The following is a 22892-nucleotide window of genomic DNA, read 5'->3' as shown; positions in this document are numbered from 1 at the left end:
ACTCAGCAATAGCTAACTGATTCACACAGGAAATCTTTCCCTTCCAGGGAAGGAATTCAACACTCTCCCCCGCTTTTTGTGACTTGTGACACACCGAGGCAGGTCCTATACACTCAAGAATTGTGTTAGTGGCGGTGGGGCTTGGTGACACACGTCTTTAATCCCAGCACTAGGGAGGCAGAGGGAGGCAGATCTCTGTGAGTTTGAGGTCAGACTGGTCTACAAGGCTGTTTCCAGGGCAGCTAGAAATACATAGTGAGATCTTGGCTCAAAACAAGATAAAGAACCGTGGTATCAGCAACGTGGATTCTAGCAATTCCATCTTGTGAACTCTTACCATACCGGCCATTACGCTACACACGGCTTACTTAATACATTACATTTGTTTATTTGACGTGTGCATGAGTGCTTGTACATGCCATTGGTGTACATGTGGAAGTCAGAGAGCAACTTCCAGGAGTAGGTTCTCCCATCACTATGTAGGTTTCTGGGATCAAACTCAGGTTGTGAAGCTTAGCGCCAAGTGCCCACATCACCACCATCTTCATTAACACCTTCACCATCATCACCTTGACTATTACCATCTCACCGTTAACACCATCACGACCCCTGCCATCATCATCATCGCCATCATATTGAGACAGTGTCTTGCTGTGATGCTCAGGCCGGCCTTAACCTCACAGTCCTCCTGCCTCTGCTCCCTGAGTGATAGGACTACAGGTACAAACCACCACACCCTGTTTGCCCAGGTTCCTCTAATCCCCTTTCATTATCACAACTTTCACGAGTCCATTCCATTCTCAGTGACAGAATCTCCCAACTTCCCCCTCAGACTTCCGTCGGGCACCCTGATGCCTATAATCCACGTGCTTTCATTACAGCCTCTACCTGAAAGCAGAAGTGACAGGTTAGCGAGGTGCGGAGAATGGGAAAGGCTGCAGAGGACCGCGCATCCCTGGGAGGCTGTGTCTTTAAGAGCCGGGGCGGGGCGAGCCTTAAAGGGCGTGGTTTAGGCGGGGAAAGGAGAACCGGGGCGTGGCCCAGCAGGGAAGTAGGCGGGACGGGGTTTGTGTGGGCGTGGCCCGGCTGCTCCTGGCCCGGGCTCTAGGGGCGGAAGGTCGTGGCGCGGGCCATCCGGCTGGAAGAAGACTCTGAGCTTGCTGATCAGGCCCCGCCCGAGGTAAGAGGAGCCCGAGCTTCGCAGCCCGAGCACCCATCACCCCAACTTCAACTTCTCAACCCGGGTTCCAACTGAGACCCCAAACCAGAAAGCGCTGCCGGGTTCCCATCCTCATTCCTCGCCATCAAGTCTGCCCACCTCACCAGCGCTCCACACAAGTGCCCGCATACTGGAGGCGCTCAATAGATGCTAATTTGGAAATGAGTAGAAGAAATTGGCGGACGGTGGGGAAGAGGCTTGTGTTGGGGACACGGGTGTTTGCTTGCCCTTTGGGTCAGCGCTCGTGTCTGTTTCACAGATGCGGACTCCGAGGCCATATGCCCAGACTTCCCCCGGGCTGTCCACATAGAAAATTCAGAGACGGATCTGTAAGGCTGTGTGTTTTTCCACTCCGTGTCCGTGCCAAGTGGAGTAGCTAGAACAAGGAGGGAAGAAACTCTTCCTGTCAACAGGTGAGGAGGCATCTGGGATCCCTTCCCTCCTCTGGGGTCTCTTCCTGTCCTCCTCCCCCATCCCTGAGGGATTGAGAAATGCTTGTGCAAAAATCACACCCCCATACACACAAAAAGAGAAAGGTCTGATGGCCTTTGCCTCCCTGATTGCAAAAATAAAATGCACAAAGCATGTGAGGCAGCTTGCCTAAGACTTTGAGCCTTTTTTCTACTTGGAGAGGAAAATGAAGCCCTTTCCTCTGAGTGGAGGAAAGTGGATTGTGCGGCAGCTCCACCCAGCTCGGCTGTGGCTGGTCCCAGGCAGTTTAGGTGGCTTTGAGCAACGTACTTCCCTCTGGGCCTCAATTTCCCCATCTGAGAACTGTTGGCTTTGCGGCTCTCTTCCTTGTCACATGACCCTGGGCCGCCTGCTGAACTTCTGTGCACTCAGAGGGCACTGTGGTGTGGCATTTCTGCTGACTGAGGAACGAGCGTGACATTCCTCCCCCATGCCTCAGTTTCCCAATGTAGAGCTCAAACAAGGCCCCTGGTGTAGTGTGCTGGGTGAGGTATGAGGCACTGGTGTCTCTGGGTCTTGGCCTGGTGGCTGCAGCCAAGTCCACCATGGAAGTTTGTTATTTTAGGCTGGAACCCAGTGGCTGGTGCACATTGAAACCTCAGCTACTGAGGAGGCTGAGGCAGGAGAAACAGGAGTTCAAGGCCAGCCTGGCAAACTCAAGAAATTCTGCCTCAAAATAAGAAGTAGGAAGACGGTAGAAGCTGGGCATGGTTCACATCTGTGATCCCTGTGCTTCCAGACCAGAAGCAAGAGGAGTGTCACTAGTTCAAGGGCAGCCTGGGCTATGTGGTGAATTCCAGGCTAGCCTGTCCCGAAAAAAAAACAAACAAAAACACAAGGCTGGAGATTATAGCCTAGTGCTGGAGTACTTGCGTAGCACCCGTGAGGCGTGGGGTCTGCATCCTGATGCCCCAACCAAAAAGGGAAAGCAAACATAACTCTTGAGTTCCTAGTTCTTAGGATTGGCTATTTCCCATACTGATCTCATACTGATCTGGCTGTCTGACTTGCTCCCACGGCCTCTTCCAGGCCTGTTGCCCTGGTGAGAAACAGGTCTCAGACACCTGGGGGTAATGTCACTTCAGAACAAGAGGCTTGTGATGCAGCCCCAGGAGGGCTAAGAAAACTCTCTTGGGATTGGGGTCTCTATTGAGGAGAGGGGGTTGGTCTTGACAATAAGAGGTCTCTGGTCTCCTCCCCTGGGGCCCACAGAGATAACGTTCCCCCCCCCTCCTCTCGCCCCACCCCATAGGCACTGGAGTGGCCAGCTCTTTGCAGCTGAAGAGAGCAGAGGACGCTGGTCCAGCCCCAAGGGGCCTGATGGCAGGCAGATGGCTGGATCTGCGCTGGGCGCCTGGCTTCCTCTGTGTGCCTCTGATAATGGAGACAGCATCTGGTGCCAGAGACTCGTCCCCAAAAACCCTCGAGCACATTCAGTTTGCAGCCCGAGGTGTCAACCAGACTGCCATGGCGGACGTGAGTACCTGAGCAGGGCAGGAAGACAGGTTGGGCGGGGTCTCTGCTGTACTGCCAGCTAATTATTACACATCTGCTATGTGTCAGCTCGGACGGACGGAGCCGGACCCTGGGATCCATGGGGACTCCTGATGGAACTGGCTGTGAGGCAGGAGGACAGAGAGCAGTGAGCTGTGTAGGCAGGAGCGCTGTGGGGAGGATGTGAGTGTTGGCAGTTACTTCAGGTTTTTGGTCTGTGACAAACCTGTTCTGTGAACAAGTCACCTTAGAGCCAAGCTTGGAAGGAAGGGAGGAAGCCACTCACACAAACTGGGGAACGAGTGCAAAGGCCCTGAGGCAGGTTCAAGCTTCGTGTCTTTCCAACAGCAGGGCTGAAGCAGCCTGTGTAAGGCTGAACCCGGTGGGTGGCGAGGTAATGCTGGCCAGGTTATGAAAGGGCGGTGGACTGAGGCTGGGAGATGAGAATCGGGAGCCAAAGGAGGCTTTTAAGCAGAGGAGTGTCACAATCTGATGTATGACTCCCTTCAAGGAATCTCTCTGGTTGCTGTCAGGAGGACGGATTAAGAGGGGAGAGAGTGGCCCCCAAGAGACCAGTGCAGGGAGGCAGAGCTCCCGCAGCCTCCAGGCTGGGAGAGTGGGAACATGCCGCTGGGTTTGGAGCGGTGCTGAAGACACACACAGGTGGAAAGCAGGCAGGGAGGAGGCGTGGATGCTGCTGTGGGTCCAGCCTGGTCAGTTGAGGGTGACCTAGTGCCAAGGACTTGAACAGAGATTTGATTGGGGATATCTGGGGGAGGGTGGGTAGGCGCCGGGGCTAAACAAAGGCAGAGAGACAGAGAGACGGCTGCAGGGCCTGGGGAGCGAGGCCACAGCGGATTGTACCTTCTTTTCCTTTTTCCTTTTTCCTTCTGCCGTGTGTGTGTGTGTGTGTGTGTGTGTGTGTGTGTATGTGTGTGTGTGTGTGTTGAATATGTGTATATGTGACAGGGATGTATGTAGTGAGATATGCATATGTATTCCCACGTTTGCATACGTGGAGGCTTGCATACACATGGTCGGTGCTGCTTCCAAAGCTTACCCGAGCACATACATGTTCATGAGCATGTGGAGGCCTGAGGGTGACATCAGGATGGCTTGTTCTCCTTGTACTCACTGAGTTAGGGTCTTCCAGGCACACCCAGAGCTCACCAGTATGACTGCTAGTCCAGTTAGCCAGCTTGCTCTTCCTTCCAAGGCTGGAATTACAGGCGGTTTCACAACCCACCCAGCACTTACCTGGTTTCTAGAGATCCATACGCCAGGTCCCACGCTTGCAGCTCTAACCACTGAGCCATCTACCCGGCGCTTTCTTTTCTTTGTTTGAGACAGGGTTTCCCATTTTCCAGGCTGGCCTCATACTCACTACTGAACTGATCCTCCTGCCTTCTTCTCCTGAGAGCTGAGATTCCAGGCATGTGCCGCCATGCCTGGCTGCTTTATGTGGATCTGTGAGTAGAACCCAGGGCCTCAAGCATGTTAGGGCACATAATTCCACCCACTGAGCCAAGCCTCGACATCTATATTTTCTCTGCTAGAAATCATCAACTCAGCCGGGCGGTGGTGACACACGCCTTTAATCCCAGCACTCGGGAGACAGAGGCAGGCGGATCTCTGTGAGTTCAAGGCCAGCCTGGTCTACAGAATGAGTTCCAGGATAGGCTCCAAAGCTACACAAAGAAACCCTGTCTCCAAAAACCAAAAAAAAAAAAAAAAAAAGAAAGAAAGAAAACCAAAATCACATACTCAAACCACTAGCCCTGAGATTGTCACTATCTCCACTAAGTTTATGGGAGGGCAGGGGTGTCTTCACCCCACCCTCTGAGAGGGCAGTGGGACAATTAAGCCCATTTTACAGATGGGTGGGCAGTTTGTAGTTACTTGGCCTATAAAATTCCCAAGAAGGAATCTGGGTGATTCTGTTTGTGCTGAGTGATTTGTCCAAGTCATTGTGCCCTTTGGCCGTCATTGTGCTGAACTCACCAGAAGGTCTGCGAGGTGGGTCAGAGTGAAGAGGCGGCCATGTGGCTCCTTTGTGACAAACCAAACCTTCCTTGTTAGCATATTGTCTCCCAGGACAGACTCCAGAGGCTCTGCCAGGAGCCTGAGGTCCATCACCCTCAGTGTATATTCTCATGTACCCTGTGTTCATTCACCAAACATTTGTTTGTGTTTTACACAAGAACTCACACGCTGTAGCCCAGGCTGGCCTTAAAATCATCATAGCGTTCCTGCCTCAGCCTCCTGAGTACTGGGAATCTAGATGCTGGTGGAGGTGGGGGTGGGAGTAGAGGGAGGGGGCAGGGGGAGGGAAGTGGGTGTAGGGGGAGGAGGAGTGGGGTGGGGGTGGGGCTCGTGCCTCTGGAGAACTGGGCTGTGAGCGTCAGCAGGCCTAGCAGGTTAGCTAATGTTTATTGAGCCCCTACAGTGTGCAAGAATAGAATTTGAGGATGTGGAGCTATCTCTCCCACCCCCCACGCCCCCTAGGCTTCCACTGCTCTGGGAACAGGCCAAGAAACAAACCTGCTGAATAACTAATAAAGTAAAAAGGAAGCGGGTTAAAAGAATGCGGGTGTGGTGAGAGACAGGAGGCCACCTGCTTCGCCTCAGGCCGGCGGGGCAAGGCGGGGCAAGGCGCTGGGAGCTGAGGTGCAGGGTTTTGTTCTTGTTCCTTTGTTCTCTGTGTAGCCCTGGCCATCCTGGAACTCTGTAGACCAGGCTGGCCTATAACTCAGAGATCTACCTGCCTCTGCCTCCCAGTGCTGGGGTTAAAGGTCTGCTGTGATGTTTTCGTTGCGGCCTGAAGAGCAGGTGCAGAGGTCCTGGGTCAGGGGCAGGGTGGTGTTTTCCAGCGGCTGGAATACCGTGCCAGGAGAAAGGAGGGAGGCTGGGTCAGCAGCAGGGTGACTCAGCCTGCCATCACTAGTTATACTGTCAAGGGATTTCAAGCCGTTGTAGTAGATTCTTTGTAATGTTAGATTTTTCTGTGAGTGTGTGTGTGTGCCCGTGCACCCATGTGCGCACACGCACACACCACAGCGGACTTGTGGAAGTCAGAGGTCAATGCACAAGAATCACTTCTCCCTTTGGCCATCACGTTGGTCGGGTCATCAGGCTTGACAGCAAGCACCTCTAGGCCCTGTTGCTGCTGGAGGTGGTAGAGGTGGGATTGCCATCTACCAGGCACAAAACAACACAACTCCAGACTGTAGTGGCACACACCTGTAATCTCAGGGTCAGGAATTCAAGGCTGGTTGGGGCCACCAACCAAAAGGACAAACCACAGTTAACCCGTGGTCCTGTGACCCAGGTGTGGGTGGGGCTGTGGCTGTCCAACTTCCCAAGTCTCCAGGAGCCGCTCCATGCTGGATCCAGGTCCTTTCTCTGTGTCCTGTTTCCCATCACTCACATCACCTTCCTTGGTTCTGCCCCTCCTCCCACCCTCATACATAAACCTGCTCAGGAGGACCTGGGTCACCAGCAAATCCCAGAAAACCCTATCTTCAGACCCTCACCTCAGCCATGTCTGCAGTCAAGGGGGCTTGGGACATGAACACTGTTGGGGCAAGCATACCAATGAGGATGGCCAGGTGTTTGTCGTGTGTGTGTGTGTGTGTGTGCGCGCGTGCGCGCGCGCGTGCGTGTGCGCGTGCGCGCATACGTGCATGCATGTGTATGTGTACCTCTGTCTGTCTATATGCAGGTCTGTCTGCCTGTTTGTGTCCATTCAGGTGCTTGGGCTGGCACTATGGGTCATCCCAGTGCACAAAAGCTCGGGGCTTTCCTCACCACAGCTGACTGAGTAGACGGAGTTTGAAGGTTCTTTCCTCTAAGTGAGGAAACCAGAGTCTAGAGACAGAGAGCCCCTTAGCAAAGGACATAGTGCTGAACACTCGGGCTCCTTACCCTCGGACTCCTTATCGGCCCAGCTTTCACTGTCTTCCACAGTAGCCCGACTGGCTAGAGGGAGATGCTGTGGGCCCAGACCACATCCAGTTTGTCACTAGTCTGACCCAGTGGGTTCTGAGGGACAGGAGGTTGTCTTTGTGCTTTAGAGCTTGGATGTCTTTCAGAAGGGCATGTGACTTCCCAGAATTCCAAGCGGCCCTATGGGTTTAGCATTTCTGTAATCTGTGTGTTTCCCAGGCATGGAATTGGCTGCCCATGCCTGACCCCTGAGCCCAGTGCCCTCTGAGTTCTCCTAGGCTGACATGGTGCCTCAGGGAAGAGGGTGGTAGGGCTGTGAGGAGACCTCATCCCTGAATGTGAGCAAATTGGCAGAGGGCTGGGCCTGGATCGGGGAGGGATGTCCAGCTCAGGCAGGGACTGGATCGTGAGGCCAAGGGGCAGGAGGCCACCTTCAGAGGACTTGCCTCTCTGACTCATTCTTCTGGGAGTCTGTGTCTCCCCGTGTGTCATGTGTTCTCATCATGTCACATGTCATGTCCCATCCCCTGTCCTGCCCTCCCCCTCCCCCACTGGCCCCAAGGAAGGGGATGAGGGAGCAGAAGGGAGAGACTGAACAAGGAGAAAGGTCACTGTGCTGCGGCTGCAGCTGGCCACTGTCAAGCTGAGCTGGGTGAGACACACCTAGCAATAAGTGCACACAGGGTGCAGGAGGAGGGGGCGTCCCTTCCCTTCTCTGTGCCTCCGTTTCTCACTCACAGAGCAAGGAAGGTGATGCCCATTGTGACAGACCCACCGTTGACATGCTGAGGGTCAAGTGTGCCCACGGTAGAGTGCTTTCAGACTATGAGCTGAGCTGGGGATACGGCTCAGTGACAGAGTCTCGTGCAGAAAGCTGTTGTGGGTCCCCGACGCCCCAGGTTCCCTCCCCAGCGCTGCATCAACCGTGGTGGTGCTTGCCTGGAATCTCAAGCCTAGGGAGGTGGAGGCGGGAAGATCAGAAGTCCAAGGTTATCCCCAGCACATAGCACGTTCCAGGCCAGCCTGCGCTACAGAAGACACTATCACCAAAACTTCTCCCAGCATCCCCCACTGGTAATGGAAGTGGGGTGGTGGTTCACTCCTGATCCCTCCCCTAGGCTGAGGCTCCTGGGGTCACAGCGGCAGCCATCAGCCCTGCTGCCTGGCTGCGCCCCTTCCTGTTCTCCTCTGTTGCTGTGATGGCATCCCACGTACCTCGCACTGTTAGATTCTGTGTCTCTCGTCTCGGCTTCTAGAAGCCACAGCCCACAGTGCACTGCTCAGCACTTTCACTTCCAGGACAAAACATTCTGACATGTGCTGGGAGTCATGTGCCAGGAAGTTCACGCGGGCCAAGTGAGTCACTCCCTGAGAGAGAGAGAGCCCTCCAAGAATGCTGTTGTTATCAGGAAGACTACAGTGAGGTAGGGGATGGGTGAACAGTGGCTTGCCCAGCCCTGGAGTCCTCGAAGCACCTCTACAATCCCAGCACTCAGGAGGCAGCGGCAGGCGGATCTCTGTGAGTTTGAGGCCAGCCTGATCTACAGAGCGAGTTCCAGGACAGCCAGAGCTACACAGAGAGATCCTGTGACAAAAAACCAAAAGGAAATAAAATGAAGGAAGGGGAACAGCTGCAGAGTGTGTGTGTGTGTGTGTGTGTGTCTGTCTGTCTGTCTGTCCTGCTCCCACAAGGCTCTGCCTGTGCGAACCTTTCATTATTGTCTAGGTTTTCTCCCAAGGACTCAACCCTTATCCCTGATGCACAGGACCCGTGTTCTTATTTGAAGCCACCAACATTGCCTGGTGTGCTGGAGATCACTCAGGGTGTTTTTTCTTTTCTTTTTATTTTTTTGTGGTTTTTCGAGACAGGGTTTTTCTGTAGCTTTGGAACCTGTCCTGGAACTAGTTCTAGAAGACCAGGCTGGCCTCGAACTCACAGAGATCCTCCTGCCTCTGCCTCCTGAGTGCTGGGATTAAAGGCGTGTTTTATCTTTATTAATATGTGACATTGATTAGTGATAGATGAAGCAAGTCACAGGAACAAGACTCAAGATATCCTGATCTCTGTAAAACTAGCCCATTGGTAGACCGTATATATTAGCTTTTATTAAAAGGGGAAGCCTCTATAAGGGTGTGCTTCAGACTGGCAAGGGTGGGATTGCTGGAGAAGTGAGGTGATGGGAGGGGCTTATAATAGGAGTTTTATTCACCTTTATATATTGCCTTTTTAAGCATTTATTTTTATTTTAATTCCTTGTCTGTGTGTGGGTATGTACACATGGGTGCAGGTGCCCTAGCAGGCCAGAGGCGTCACAAAAGCCACCAAGTTTAGGTGCTGGGAACCTGTATGTGGGGGGCGGGGCATGACTGGAGGTCAGAGGACAGCTTTTGGAGTCATTTCTGTCACACAGGACCTGGTGATCAAATTCAGCATCAGGGTTGGTGCTCCGCAAGCACCTTTACCCATGGAGACATCTCGCTGGCCTACAAGTTTATTTATTTATTTATTTTTAAAAACAACTTTATGGGCTGGAGAGATGGCTCAGTGGTTAAGAGCATCGCCTGCTCTTCCAAAGGTCCTGAGTTCAATCCCCAGCAACCACATGGTGGCTCACAACCATCTGTAATGAGGCTTGGTGCCCTCTTCTGGTCTGCAGGTATATACACAGACATATTGTATACATAATAAAAATAAATAAATTTTAAAAAAAATAAAAACAACTTTATTTTATGTGCATTGGTGTGAAGGTGTCAGATTCCGTGGAACTGGAGTTACAGACAGGTGTGAGCTGCCATGTGGGTGCTGGAATTGAACCTGGTCCATCTGGAAGAGTAGTCAAGTGCTCTTAACCACTGAGCCATCTCTCCAGCCCTACAAGTTTATTTTTTAGAACAAAAACATCCAGTGGATATCTTTGGGGGTTAGGGACAGGCTGAAGGGAGGTCATGGTCAACTGCCTAGATAGGTCCAGTCTGGCCTCTCCCTTGGTGGCTCTGTCATCTGTGTCCCTTGCCTTCCCTCTTTGCAGTGCCGTGCCGTCTGTGGCCTGAATGTTTCTGACCGCTGCGACTTTATCAGGGTGAACCCCGACTGCCACAATGAGGGGGGCTACCTGGACTACCTCGAGGGCATCTTCTGCCACTTTCCCCCCAACCTCCTCCCTCTGGTCATCACCCTCTATGTGAGTCTGTGCCCTGGGGACCGGGTAATGGGCAGGTGTCTCCGGTGGGATGTAACTCTGTCTCCCTTTCTGGTTTCCACCAGGTTTTCTGGCTACTTTACCTCTTTCTGATCCTGGGAGTCACCGCAGCTAAGTTGTGAGTGTGGCCTTGGCTCGTGTCCAGCTTATAGATGGGAAAATGCAATTGTGAGAGGTTTGCGGGGGAATGATGGGGCAGGAGCCAGTCTCTGTGAGCATGCTCGTTGCAGACCACGCATGCTCGTTGTTGGCCATGCATGGCGGCGGATCTTCACACATGCATGTGGACATGCTTACAGTCTCAGGTGTTGTTCTTAAGAATGCCAAGAATTCTGTCTTTCGAGACCGGTCTCATTGATTTCGGTAGCCAGTGAGTCCCCGCCTCCCCAGCACTAGCGATTACAGACAGACCACCATGCCCAGCCTTTTCACGTGGGACCTGAGGATTACCCTGGTCCTTGCGCTTACAAGACAAGCACTTTACTGGCTGAGTCCCCTCCCTGCAGACCCTGACTACTGGCTCTTCCTCTTCTAGCTTCTGCCCTAATTTGTCAGCCATCTCAACCAATCTCAAGCTCTCCCACAACGTGGCAGTATCCTTTGACCCAGCTCCCGTGGGAAAGGGTGGTCGAGGGAGGCAGGGGCACGAGGTGGTGGCTGTAGTCTTTGTGGAACCCCCTTGACGTGCTCCCCCATGGTGTCACCTTCTTGGCCTTTGGGAACGGTGCCCCAGACATCTTCAGTGCCCTTGTGGCCTTCTCAGACCCACGCACTGCTGGCCTGGCCATCGGGGCTCTGTTCGGTGAGCACAGTTCTATCGGGGTGTGAAGTATTGGGGGGCCCCCAGAGTGCCCGCTCCTGAGCTCTGCTCTGCGGTCTTCCAGGCGCAGGAGTGCTGGTCACCACTGTGGTGGCTGGAGGCATCACCATTCTGCACCCCTTCATGGCCGCGTCCAGGCCCTTCCTCAGGGACATCGCTTTCTATATGGTGGCTGTGTTTCTGACCTTCACTGCACTCTATCTCGGCAGGATCACGCTGGCCTGGGCACTGGGTGAGCAGTCAGGGGCTGCCCACGACAGAGTCGAGGTTGATTTGATACAGAGTGACAAACTCTACTCAAGGCAGCACAGGTTAAGCAGGGACGGTGGAACCTGGAGACTTTCAGACGTGTGATTGTCACCCCAGGGGCCTCACAGTGGACTCAGTCAATTCTGATTAAGAGAGACCAATAGTGAGGGTCAGGGAAGCCAGGAAGGGACATGAGGCTCAGGGACAAGCCACAGAGGGGGCTGTGACTCCCCATTTCTCTGATGGGGGGAGGGGTAAATGGGAATCTGGCAAGGGTCTTGAGCTGGAGCCACCCAAAATGCATGCTAGCCACGGAAGGGAATAGGCCAGAGACAGGTTAGCCAAGTAGCTTGCCTGTCAGTCTGACTTCCTCCACGTGAGACACCCACACTTCCTTCTCTAATGGAGGGGTTTCAAGGCAGATAAGCAGGAAAGGTGGGCCTAGAATGGCAAGGAAAAGGTATGGAGACTCAAGATGGCCACTCACCCACCAGGACCGCGGTAGGCTGACACCTGCCGCCTGGACGCTGGCTGATGGCGGTCTACACCTCTGCCTGCAGGTTACCTGGGCCTCTATGTGTTCTATGTAGTCACAGTCATTCTCTGCACTTGGGTCTACCAACGGCAGCGGAGCAGGTCTCTGGTCCACTCTGTGCCCGACACACCAGGTGAGGAACCTCCACAAGGGGACAGACGGGGCTGGGCGCCTCTGGCCTTTCCTGCTGCCTCATGTCCCCCTGAAGTCAGTCTGTCTTCTGCCTGGCCATCGTTTCTCCAATAAGTTTCCACCTTGTCTAGGCCATGCCTATCCCCCGGTTTGTGATGCGAGCCTCAGGACCCTCTCGTCCAGGGTCACAGGTCTCCACGGCATTATCACAGTTGGTCACCTTAGTACAAGTTGAGTGTGCCTCTGTCCTCAGGAAGAATTCAGATGAGCCCTACAGGGCACAGGTAGACACGTACACACAAGTGCACTTCCCCAATATATACACACGTACACAGCACATACGAAATGCACAGAAATACACAGCACATGAAACAGGATCTACAGAGAACACACATGCACGCCCGCAGACACACAGTATTTGCACACATACAAACAAATGCACTCACAAATACCCACACGGCACACAGACACACATAGCCCACAGGATTCGAGGGTTTGCTACATATCAGGCGTGTTATCTGATTCCGTCCCCTCGGTGACACTTCTTTGGTGTAGGGACTCTTACTTCACTTTTCTTGGAGAGGAAACAGACCCAGGGAGAAACCAAGTCCTCCTGAGGCCAAGAATCTAGAGTGGGGCACAACCAGCACCCTAACACCAGACCGCTGACCCAGACCCCAAAGGCCACACCTGGGAACCTGCAAGCCACTCTGTTACCCGTCTGCATAAGGCCTGTTTGTGTGGCTCTGAGCCTGTAGGGGGCAGGACTGTCTCATTTCTGGCATAGAGCAGGGACTGAGAACCCTCCTACGGGAAGGCTACCAGGATTTCCCCCTCCTCCCCGCTAAGCGAGCTGTTAGAATTCAGAGCCTGCCCCGCTGCCGTGTCTGCAGATACACGGAAGCTCGGCTGGTTGGAATGGGAAGGTTCAACCTGCTCTTGTCTGGGGTGGGTGGGGGCTGCTTTTCTTTGAGGCTTCTCATAGGTTTCAGGTCTAGTGAGAGTTGGAACTTTAGAAGAATGTTCTAGACAAAGCAAAAAGCATTGTACTTGGTTGGGTATGCACGTGTGCACATGCATACATGCATACACACAATAAATAAATGTAATATTTTTTTGAAGTCCTAGGCTCGCCTGGGACCCATAGCAAGAAAAAGAAAAGAGAAAGCCAGTGTAGCCACCAAGCACTTACCCGCCTGTCGGGTGTTGTACTGTGCGTTGCCCCTGTGAGGATGTTCCGCGAGTCATGTTCCCACAGTGTAGGGATTTCTGAGTGTGTGTAGCCATTGCTGAGAAGGCTAAAATGCAGGGTTCAGGCAACGTGTGTCTGGCATGCCCAGGGCCCCGGGTTCCATCACCAGCACTGCTTAAGTCAGGCATAGTGATGCATGCCTAGCATCCCGGCACTATGGTGATGAAGGCTGGAAGAAGTTCAGGGTCAGTCTGGGCTATGTGAGACCTTGCTGAAGAAGGAGGGGATAAAGGGGGAGGGAGAGAGGAGGGCTAGATGTTTGCATATCAACTCTGCCCTGTCCCAGAGGTGATCCCCCCAACCCAGCATGGTTCTGGAGGGTTCTTGGGATATTACAGGGCAGGTTAACCATGCCTACCCTGCTCCTGTCTCCTACAGAGATACTGTCTGATTCGGAAGAGGATCAGGTGTCTTCCAACACCAACAGCTATGACTATGGTGAGGCCCCAGGCTCTGGGCCTATGGGGATAAAGAAGCCCGGAAACACTGGGGCTTGGTTCAGGGTCCCTCTGTTGAGCTGGGAAGGCAGGGGAATAGGCCTCCCTGGAGGAGCCAAGCACAGCCACACCTGCCCTACCTGGTACACACAGGAGATGAATACCGGCCTCTGTTGCTGGGTCAGGAGACCACTGCCCAGATCCTGATCCAAGCCCTGAATCCCTTGGACTACAGGAAGTGGAGGACTCAGTCAATGTCCTCTAGGTTCCTGAAGGTGGCCAAGGTAAGCTGAGTCCCAGGATCCAGGCTCCTGGCCTTGTGACTGTAGTACAGTGTGGGATTTGTTTTTTTTGAGACAGGGTCTTACTGTGTAGTCTTGGCTGGCCTGGCCCTTGCAATGTAGACCAAGATGCCTTGAACTCACAGAGATCCACCTGCCTCTGCCTCCTGGATGTTGAAGTTAAAGGCGAGTGCCATCATCCCCAGCCACTGTGGCCTTTTGGCTGGAGTCCACTGAAATGCCCTTTGCTGGCCAGCCTAGGATGCAGTAGGGAAGCTGAGTTCTCAGGCTTGGCTGGTGACCCGACTCAGGGCTCTCTACCCTCTATACAAGAAAACAAGTGTCAGGAATACGGAATGAACTATGTTTGTACTTGTGGCTATGACGTCATCTGAGCTTGGTTCCTTCGGTGTAAGATGGGATTGTTGGGGAGGGGACAGCTCACTGGCGGAGCACTTGCCTAGCATGCAGGAAGCCCTGGGTCCATCCCCACGTTACATAAATGAGGTACAGTGAACATGCCTCTAATCTTGGCACTGAGGGGGTGGAGGCAGAGATGAGGATAGCATGCATGCAGGCATGGAACTGGGCCTACCACGGAGCACCACAGAGCGGGGGAGCGTCTGCTGCACCTCCTCTCCAGCTGATACCCGCCCACGTCCCCAGTTGCCTGTGGAGTTCTTGCTGCTGCTCACAGTACCGGTTGTGGACCCCGACAAGGATGATCGGAATTGGAAGCGGCCACTCAACTGTCTGCAGCTGGTCATCAGCCCCCTGGTCCTGGTCCTGACCCTGCAGTCCGGCGCCTGTGAGTACCCCTCCCCCACCACCTCCCTCCTCCTACCCCAGAGCCTCTTCAGAGGAGACTCCAGGGCATGCTTATCCAACAAGGGACTTCCCTATCAGTGGTCCAGTCCTGCCGTCTGCAGGTGGAGCTGTAAACAGGACCACGTCGGGCCCTCTGCCTATCTTGTCTCCATCAAAGACTGAGGACTGGGAGATGTGCAGGGCTCCGAGATGGAGCACTTGTCTAGCAGCTGAGGTGCTGGGTTTCATGTTCAATACTGTACTACCACAAAAAATAATTAGAACAAGGCTGGGCATGGTAGCCAACTCCTTTAATCAATCCCAGCACTCAGGAGACAGAGGCAGGCAGATCTCTGAAACTGAGGCCAGCCTGGTCGACATAGTGAGTTCAGCTATTACTATACCGTGAGACACTGTTTAAAAAAATGTATATATATAGCGCCAGCCAGGCAGTAGTGATGTACGGCTTTAACCCCAGCACTGGGGAGGCAGAGGCAGGTGGATCTCTGTGAGTTCGAGACCAGCCTGGTCTATAAGAGCTAGTTCTAGGACAGGCTCCAAAGCTACAGAGTAACTCTGTCTCAAACAAAGAAAGAAACAAAGATACAGAATGGAAAATTTCATACCAAACTTTTATCATCTTGAGATCTGGGCCAGAAGGAAAACCCGCCAGAGCCCAGAGGTGACAGAGTGACTTGATGCCCCCCCACCCACACCCCCCACACTGGCTTTTCCCCATTGGCCCCAGAATGGCTGTTTCCTTTCTGCCTTGTTCTAGCTGGGGAGCGAAGACTCACCAGGCACTTTCTAGTCACACCCATTCTTGTTTTCTGAGGTGACTCATACCGCTCATTTCTCCCCTTAACCCAAGGTTGGTGAGAGGGGAGTCTGAGGCAAAGGCATGGGTGGCTGCCATGTGATTTTCATGCCAGGGTGAAACCAGAACCATGTGTGAATGTGTGCCCAGTTTATGGAAGGAATGGGAGAAGGGGTTAGGAGGAAGGGAAATGAGGATGTTTGTGAGCCAGGTCCCTTGCAGCCTTTGTCCCAGAGGGAGCTATGGCCCCGCTTCCTGCCAGGGCAAGCCTGGAGCTTACTTTTCAGCCCCTGGGGCTTTCTCTAGGATGGAATCCAGGGCTTCACACAGCTGAAGGTAAGCATGCTATAGCCCCAGATCTCACTTCTTTATTTTACATAGTCTTGGTATGTAGCCCAGGCTAGCCTTGAACTCACTATGTAGTGGAGGAATGCCGTGAGTGCCTGATCTTTCTGCCTCCATTTCCCGAGTGCAAGTGCTAAGCTGACAGGCATCTACCACCATGTCTGGTTTATATGATGCTGGAGAAGGAATCCAGGCTTTGTGCATGCTGGACACACCATCTACCAACCCAGCTGCTTCCTCAGCATGCTGCCCCCTCCTTTCTGGCATTTGAGACAGTGTCTCATGTATCCCAGGCTGTCTTCAGCTCTCTACCTAGCTGAAGCTGGCCTTGAACTTCTGAACTTACCCAAAGCCCGTAATGCCGTGGGGACTGGTGGGAGGAAGTGGGGAGGAGTAGGGGATCCCAGCTCCCTTTCTTGTCCCATAGATGGCATTTATGAGATTGGCGGCCTCCTTCCTGTCTGGGCTGTGGTGGTGATCGTGGGCACAGCTCTGGCCTCGGTGACCTTCTTTGTCACATCTAACAGAGAGCCCCCTAGACTGCACTGGGTAAGGACTGGAGGTCGCCGACGGCGGCCTGGGTGTGTTCCTGGGGTGGTTTGGTGAATGATAATGTCTACCCTGAAGGGGAGCTGAACCCCAAGCCATTTGCCTGGCTAGGCTTCTTTTTACTTTGAGTGGAATCAGCTTATGTTATTGAGATATTACTTCATACTTTGCAGTTTTTATGTTTTGTTTTTATTTTTGTTTGCTCTATTATGTGGACAAGGGTTGGGCTTGCATGTGTATCTGCACACTATGTAATGCCTGGCACTCTAAGAGGCCAGAAGAGGGTGCTGGATCCCCTGGAACGGGAGTTACCTATGCTTATGGGCAACCAGTGTGGGCACCAGAAACTGACCCAGATCCTCTGCAGGAATGGCAAGTGCTCTTGACTGCAGGGCCAACTCTTCCAGCCCCTATTTCTTTGTTGCTTGTTGCTACAAAGCCTTATATAGCTCAGAATGACCTTGAACTCGTGATCCCCCTGCCTCCAGTTCCAGTGCCTGGATCAGGTGTGTGCCTCCACACCAGCTTTGCTTTTGTGTTTCATGGTGCTGAGGATGGAACTCAGGGTCTCAAGCACACCAGGCCGGTGTACATTCCTGGGAGTGGAGTCACTAGGTCCATGGTGACTTTGGCTTTCTGAGGAACCTGGGGCTGTTTTCAGAGAAGGCAGCCATCTATCTAATGGCCCTGATGTCTGTAGCCTCATCGTCAGGCATTTCTCTTTCTGCTCTTCCCAGGACTCAGTGACGTCAGGGGGTTTGCCCAGAGATTTATTTTCCCCAAAACTATACTTAAAGTCACTTATTTCAGTGTCTTGAGATAGGGTCTCTTGTAGCCCAGGTTGGCCCCAAATTTGCTATGTAAATTGGAACTTGAACTTTTCTGATCCTCCTGCCTCCGCCTCCCAAGTGCTGGGCAAACAGGTGGTGCTGGGACCAAACCCAGGGCGTTGCACATGCTCAGTGAACACTTTACCATCTGAGCTATGTCCCTAAGCCCCAAGGTTTTCACTATGTAGACCAGGCTGGTCTCATGTAGATCTACTGCCTCAGCCTCCTGAGTGCTGGGATGCAAGATGTGAACCATCATACCTGACAAATTTTTCATTTTTTCCCTCGAGACAGGGTCGCCATAGCTCTGGCTAGCTTGGAACTAACAGAGATTCACCTGCCTCTACCTCTCAAGTCCTGGGATTAATGGTGTGTGCCACCACCACCCGGCTCAAATTTTTCACTTTTAAATAGTTATTAATGGGTGGGGTGGGGGGGAATCAGGGCTGGCAAGGTGGCTCAGTGGTTGAAAGCGCCTGCCAAAATGTCTGGTGACAGCAGTCCATCCCCAGAAGCCACATGGTGGAGAGGGTGAATGGACTCCTGTAAGCTGTCCCCTGACCTCCACATTCTCACTGTGACATGTGCCCCCATGCACACACAAATTATGTGTAGAAAGCCGGGTATCGTGGTGAGTGGTCTAATCCCAGCACTTGGGAGCAGAGGCAGGAGGATCACACGTTCAAGGTCATCACCAGCCAATGCTGAGAGTTTGAAGCCAGATTGTGCTTTGTGAGACCCTCTGTCCAAAATAATAATAATAATAATAATAATAATAATAATAATAATAATAATAATAATAAATTCCCCACCACACCACACAGAGCTCCAACCTTTTCTTGGTTACTTGCTGTATAATAAACACTAATGGACTCACTGTCTTGAGCACTGTGCCACTGGCTCACACCCCAGCCTGGGTTGTAGGTACCTGCGACCCAGCTTATGGACAACCTGAGGCTTTGTCCTACTGGGTGCTGGCTGGGTCCCATCAGGATGCCTATCCCCTCCACAGCTCTTTGCTTTCCTGGGCTTCCTGACCAGTGCCTTGTGGATCAACGCAGCTGCCACTGAGGTGGTGAACATCTTGCGGTCCCTGGGCGTGGTCTTCCGTCTGAGCAACACTGTACTGGGTCTCACCCTCCTGGCCTGGGGGAACAGCATTGGAGGTGACTTGGAGCTCTGGGGTGGCTCTTTTCTTCCCTAGCCATAGTCATATCTCAAGAAGACATCCAGGATGTATATATCCTCTGCAACAGTGAGTGGGGTGGCCACTGTCATTTAGTGACTTATCGTGTGTGTGTGTGTGTGTGTGTGTGTGTGTGTGTGTGTGTGTGTGTGTGTGTGAAATCTATTACAGCCAACCATGCTTACCTGTATATGTGGGGGGTGTGATGCACAGGCTACCCCACATACATACCTATACCACTTGTTTAGCCACAGCAGCTTGGTTATGGTTGACCAGGCTACCTACTGAACAAGAACATTCTAGCATGGAGCTGGGAGTCCAGAACCCAGCTGTCCTTTAACAAAGGCCTTTGAGCATCTTACAAAAGAGAGCACACAAAGGTGCTGTGAGAGCTAGTGGGGTATAGTACCATACCCCCAGGGTTGCCCCCAGTGAGAAAGAGTGGGGTAAATGGAATTAGAGTGGAGGGTGAATTAGAGGGTGCTGGGTCCCCCAGAGGGCCTGTCTCAGTGTTTGTTCACTGACTAGGTAAAATGGAAGCCTGCCCCTCACAGCCTATTCTCTCTGTGCAGATGCGTTCTCGGATTTCACACTGGCCCGCCAGGGCTACCCTCGGATGGCATTCTCCGCCTGTTTTGGTGGCATCATTTTCAGTATCCTTTGTTGGGGCTTCTCTGAGCCTCGGTGTGGTGTCCCAGCACCCACAGTCACAGGTGGGCTCTCAGCAACACCCTTGGGACTGGCCAGGGACTTACGGCTTCACCTTTGCATTTGTCTTTAAGACTGGACTCTTGTGGAAACCTCACCCTCAGGTTAGCAGAAAGGAGCCAACCTGGAATGATCTACAGGTGTGGCTTTGGCTCCGCCTCAGCTTCTTAGTGTAAGGGTATGGTCATTTGGCCTCAGTTTCCCCATCTGCTTGAGTGCACAGGCACCAGGCATTTCGGACACCCCTTGGCATTCTTTTTTTTTTCTGCTTGTATGCCTGGAGGCCAGAAGAGGGCACCAGATCTCATTGTAGATGGTTGTGAGCCACCATGTGGTTGCTGGGAATTGAACTCAGAGCAGGCAATGCTCTTAACCACTGAGCCATCTCTCCAGCCCCACCCCTTGGCATTCTTAAACTGAGTGCTAAATAGGCTCTCGACCTCTACTTTATCAGCGGCATCAGCATCAGGTGCTCTGAGGGGAGGACCCTGGGTGTAGACAATAAAGAAGGCCCTACGCCCAGGGCTGGGGTGGAGCTGCTGTGGGGGTGGGCTGCAGTCTCCAGCACGGCTTCCTGAACTGGCTGCAGACATCCTGGTGGGTGTAGGACTGGGCTGCTTACTGCACATCGTCAGGAACCATGCTGCAGAGGTGAAGGTGAGTCGGCCGTCCTCAGCACGGCTAAACATGATTGCAGAATATCCTGAAAATATTTTGCATGGGGGTTGAGGTTTCCCTGCAAGCAGAGTAACTAAGATACAGCTTGCATGGAATGGGCAGGCGGCCTGCGGCTTTGGTCCTGTTCATCTTTGCCAGGGCATTGGAGTGATGACAGACCCCAGCTTCCTGGGTAAGCATGCGTGGGGTGAGGATTGGAGCTGGAAGTCAGACCCCAGTACTGCCCACATGGAGGAGCTAGGAGAAGGGAGATGCCCCAGAAGGTGGGGCCCATCATATTAAGGGAGGGCTCTTGTTATTTTTTGATTTCCGTTTTTTGAGACAGGGTTTCTCTTGTGTAGCCCTGGCTGTCATAGAACTCGCTCTGTAGACTAGGCTGGCCTCAGGCTCACAGAAATTCACCTGCCTCTGCTTCCTGAGTGCTGGGATTAAAGGCATGGGCCACCACCACCCGGCTCTAAGGAAGACTCTTAAACACACAGGCTGGCCTGGGTTCTCGTGAATGCTAAGACTTGACTGAGACATCAGAGACATGACGTGTGTTTTGGGGGAAAGTCTATGGTGCACACACGCTAAGCATGTATCATACTATCCCTGCACCCCTAGCTCTGGAGTCTGCTGTATGTATGCACATGTGTAGACAGTTATACATACCTATGCATACACAGAAGCTGAAGGTAGACACTAAGTGACCTCCTGACTGCCTTCCTCCATACAGGGTGCTCACTGAACTCAGAGCTCAATGATTTGGGGTAGAGTGGTGGCCAGCCAGCCCCAGCAATCTTCCTGTCTCTGCCCGCCTCCAGTGCTAGGGTTACAGTAGTCATAAGGAGGGGGATCCAAACACAGGACCTCATGTTTACGCAGCAAGCGTTTTTACCCACTGAGCCATCCTAGCCACCCTCCCTCCTTCTGATACAGGTGCTCGCTTGTGTAGCCCAAACTGGTCTTGATCTTCCTATGTAGCTAAGGCCTGAACTATTCATCTTCCTTCCTCCACCTCCTGAGTGCTGAGCTTGAGACTGTGTGAGCCACCAGGCCTTGCTCACGCAGTGCAGGGCTTCCTGTGTGCAACAGCTGAGCGCAGCCTCAGACCAGAGCCTGCATTTTAAACAAGAGTCTTTGGGGCCAACGTATGTTACACAAGGATTCTGCCTAAGATACTCCCCTCAAAGGCTGGAAAACTCCAGAAGGCAGGATGGGGCAACCAATTCGGGAGTGTGGACCACCTCAGGCCCAATACCCCAGATGTCAAGGTGGGATGCCTCTGACATTCTACAGAAAGGGCGTTCCTGGGGCCACCTGTACTGCTGTCACATAGACGACAACACTGGTAAAGAAGGGCTGACCACAGACGCTAAACACCGTACACAGCCACACAGCTGCCACTTCTTTGGCTCTCCATTCAGACCGAAGGATTGGAAGATGTGTCTATTGAACGCTTCCATACCCACCCTAGGCCTGCTCACCCCCACCCCACGCTTTCTCCCTGCATTCTGCTTGTCCCGTATCTTGATGTAGGATGTTCTCAGCCACACAGAAATCAGTACATAAAATGCAGCCAGAAGCAGATATGGAGGTGCACACTTATAATCCCAGGACACGGGAGACTGAGGCAGGAGGATTGCCTCAAGGTCAAAGCCAGACTAGGCTGTAGAGCATGATGCTGTGCCCAAAAGGTGTTGACTGATGGAGGATGTGGTATGGTTGGCAGGGTGTTTGTCTAGCATGCATGAAGCCCTGAGTTTGAATCCCCAGCACTGCAAAACCATGGCGTGGGAACACATGCCTGTCACGCCAGCGCAGGAGTCCAGGAAAAAGAGCCCAAGCGGGCACAAGTGGAAGCTGATAGATAAGACACTTTGTCAAACAGAGCCTCGCTGTTCTCCACTGCAGACCCCATAGCCGCGGGTGCTGAACAGTCTCTCCTGTTCTCCCCACAGCTGGAACCAGATGGACTGCTGGTGTGGGTGCTGGCCAGCGCCCTGGGGCTCAGCCTAGTCTTCTCCCTGGTCTCCGTCCCGCTTCAGTGTTTCCAGCTCAGCAAGGCATATGGCTTCTGCCTGCTCCTCTTCTACGCCAGTTTCCTTGTTGTGGTCCTGCTCACAGAATTTAGGGTGATTCGCTTGAAGAGGGTCTGACTGAAGCTGCTTGGCCTGATGGTTTAGGGATGATTCCCCCTACCTCCTGATAGGAGAAGTGGAGGTGGGGGGCCCTCTGCGGTTCCCATGGGGCTCCAGGGAAGGTGGTGTGTCACCCAGCAGCCTGAGTGTGGGGGTTTGAAGCTGGCTTTGCTGGGGACCACCCCATTTGAATGACTGCAGAGGCCTTGGGAAGGGCGGCCCTGAGCCTCCCTCTTAAGCTTTTCCATGGTCCGCAGCCTCAGCTGAGTCCTGCACCAGTGCTGGCTGAACAGAGCCAGCGGGTGGTTTCTTAGCCTCCCATGTAGTGTTACAGTCAGAAGAAACAGGTCAAGTTACTGGTTATGCATGGTACTGAGCCAGGTGGCTCAAAACCACCTGGATCCTACCCTACCTGATGAGTGGCAGCCACATTGGGCCATGGATCCAGGTTCTTCTAGAACTTTCTGTTCAGAACTCTGGCTCCCCAACCTACAAAACAGGAGCCAGCCTGGGTCCTGTGCCTACCTCAAGGGGAGCCAGGGGGAGAGCCCCTCCACAGGGGCTTCTTGCAAGTGGTGTGACTGCCTTTTTAAAATGCCACTCACTCCCTGACTGCTTTCAGCTGAAACTTGATTGTTTTTGGTCCCCCACCCCCACCAAAAAAAGAAAGAAAGAAATAAAAGACAAGCTATTTTAAGTGTACCAGAAGAGGCCCTCAGGTCTCCTCCGTTCCTTTGCCTGAGCAGATGACCGGAAGGCTGGGTGGGGCTGGGTAGGGTCAGTAGAGCCCCTGACCCCCAAGCTGGAAGTTAAA

The 22892-nt window shown here is 53.1% G+C and overlaps 1 protein-coding gene across 2 annotated transcripts; it reads left to right on the top strand.

Moving 5' to 3' along the window:
- Positions 1-1043: 1043 nt before the first annotated feature.
- Positions 1044-22780, top strand: Slc8b1 (solute carrier family 8 member B1). Of its 2 annotated transcripts, XM_087903763.1 has the most exons (17): positions 1044-1180; positions 1479-1632; positions 2943-3166; positions 10159-10311; positions 10395-10447; positions 10865-10923; positions 11027-11131; positions 11214-11381; positions 11959-12066; positions 13696-13755; positions 13908-14038; positions 14702-14843; positions 16432-16553; positions 18396-18549; positions 19142-19222; positions 19867-19934; positions 21899-22780. In XM_087903763.1, exons 3-17 carry the CDS (start codon positions 3011-3013, stop codon positions 22094-22096), a joined length of 1758 nt encoding a protein of 585 aa, XP_087759889.1. In that variant the 5' UTR covers positions 1044-1180; positions 1479-1632; positions 2943-3010; the 3' UTR covers positions 22097-22780. The 2 variants fall into 2 exon arrangements, with proteins under 2 accessions (XP_087759889.1, XP_087759890.1); XM_087903764.1 differs by lacking the exon at positions 1479-1632 and having other exon boundaries at positions 1088-1180.
- The last annotated feature ends 112 nt before the right edge of the window (positions 22781-22892 follow it).

Source organism: Myodes glareolus, chromosome 2 (assembly GCF_982192425.1).
Source record: "Myodes glareolus chromosome 2, mMyoGla1.1, whole genome shotgun sequence".
Lineage (NCBI taxonomy): Eukaryota > Metazoa > Chordata > Mammalia > Rodentia > Cricetidae > Myodes > Myodes glareolus.
This window is presented reverse-complemented; position numbering and strand designations above follow the sequence as displayed.

Bases quoted from the DNA above. Each gene is read 5' to 3' on its own strand.
- Slc8b1 (XM_087903763.1), top strand. From the start codon at position 3,011: ATGGCAGGCAGATGGCTGGATCTGCGCTGGGCGCCTGGCTTCCTCTGT. The intron at 11,132-11,213 runs GTGAGCACAGTT...GCGGTCTTCCAG, and splicing joins GGCCATCGGGGCTCTGTTCG to GCGCAGGAGTGCTGGTCACC. The intron at 12,067-13,695 runs GTGAGGAACCTC...TGTCTCCTACAG, and splicing joins CTCTGTGCCCGACACACCAG to AGATACTGTCTGATTCGGAA.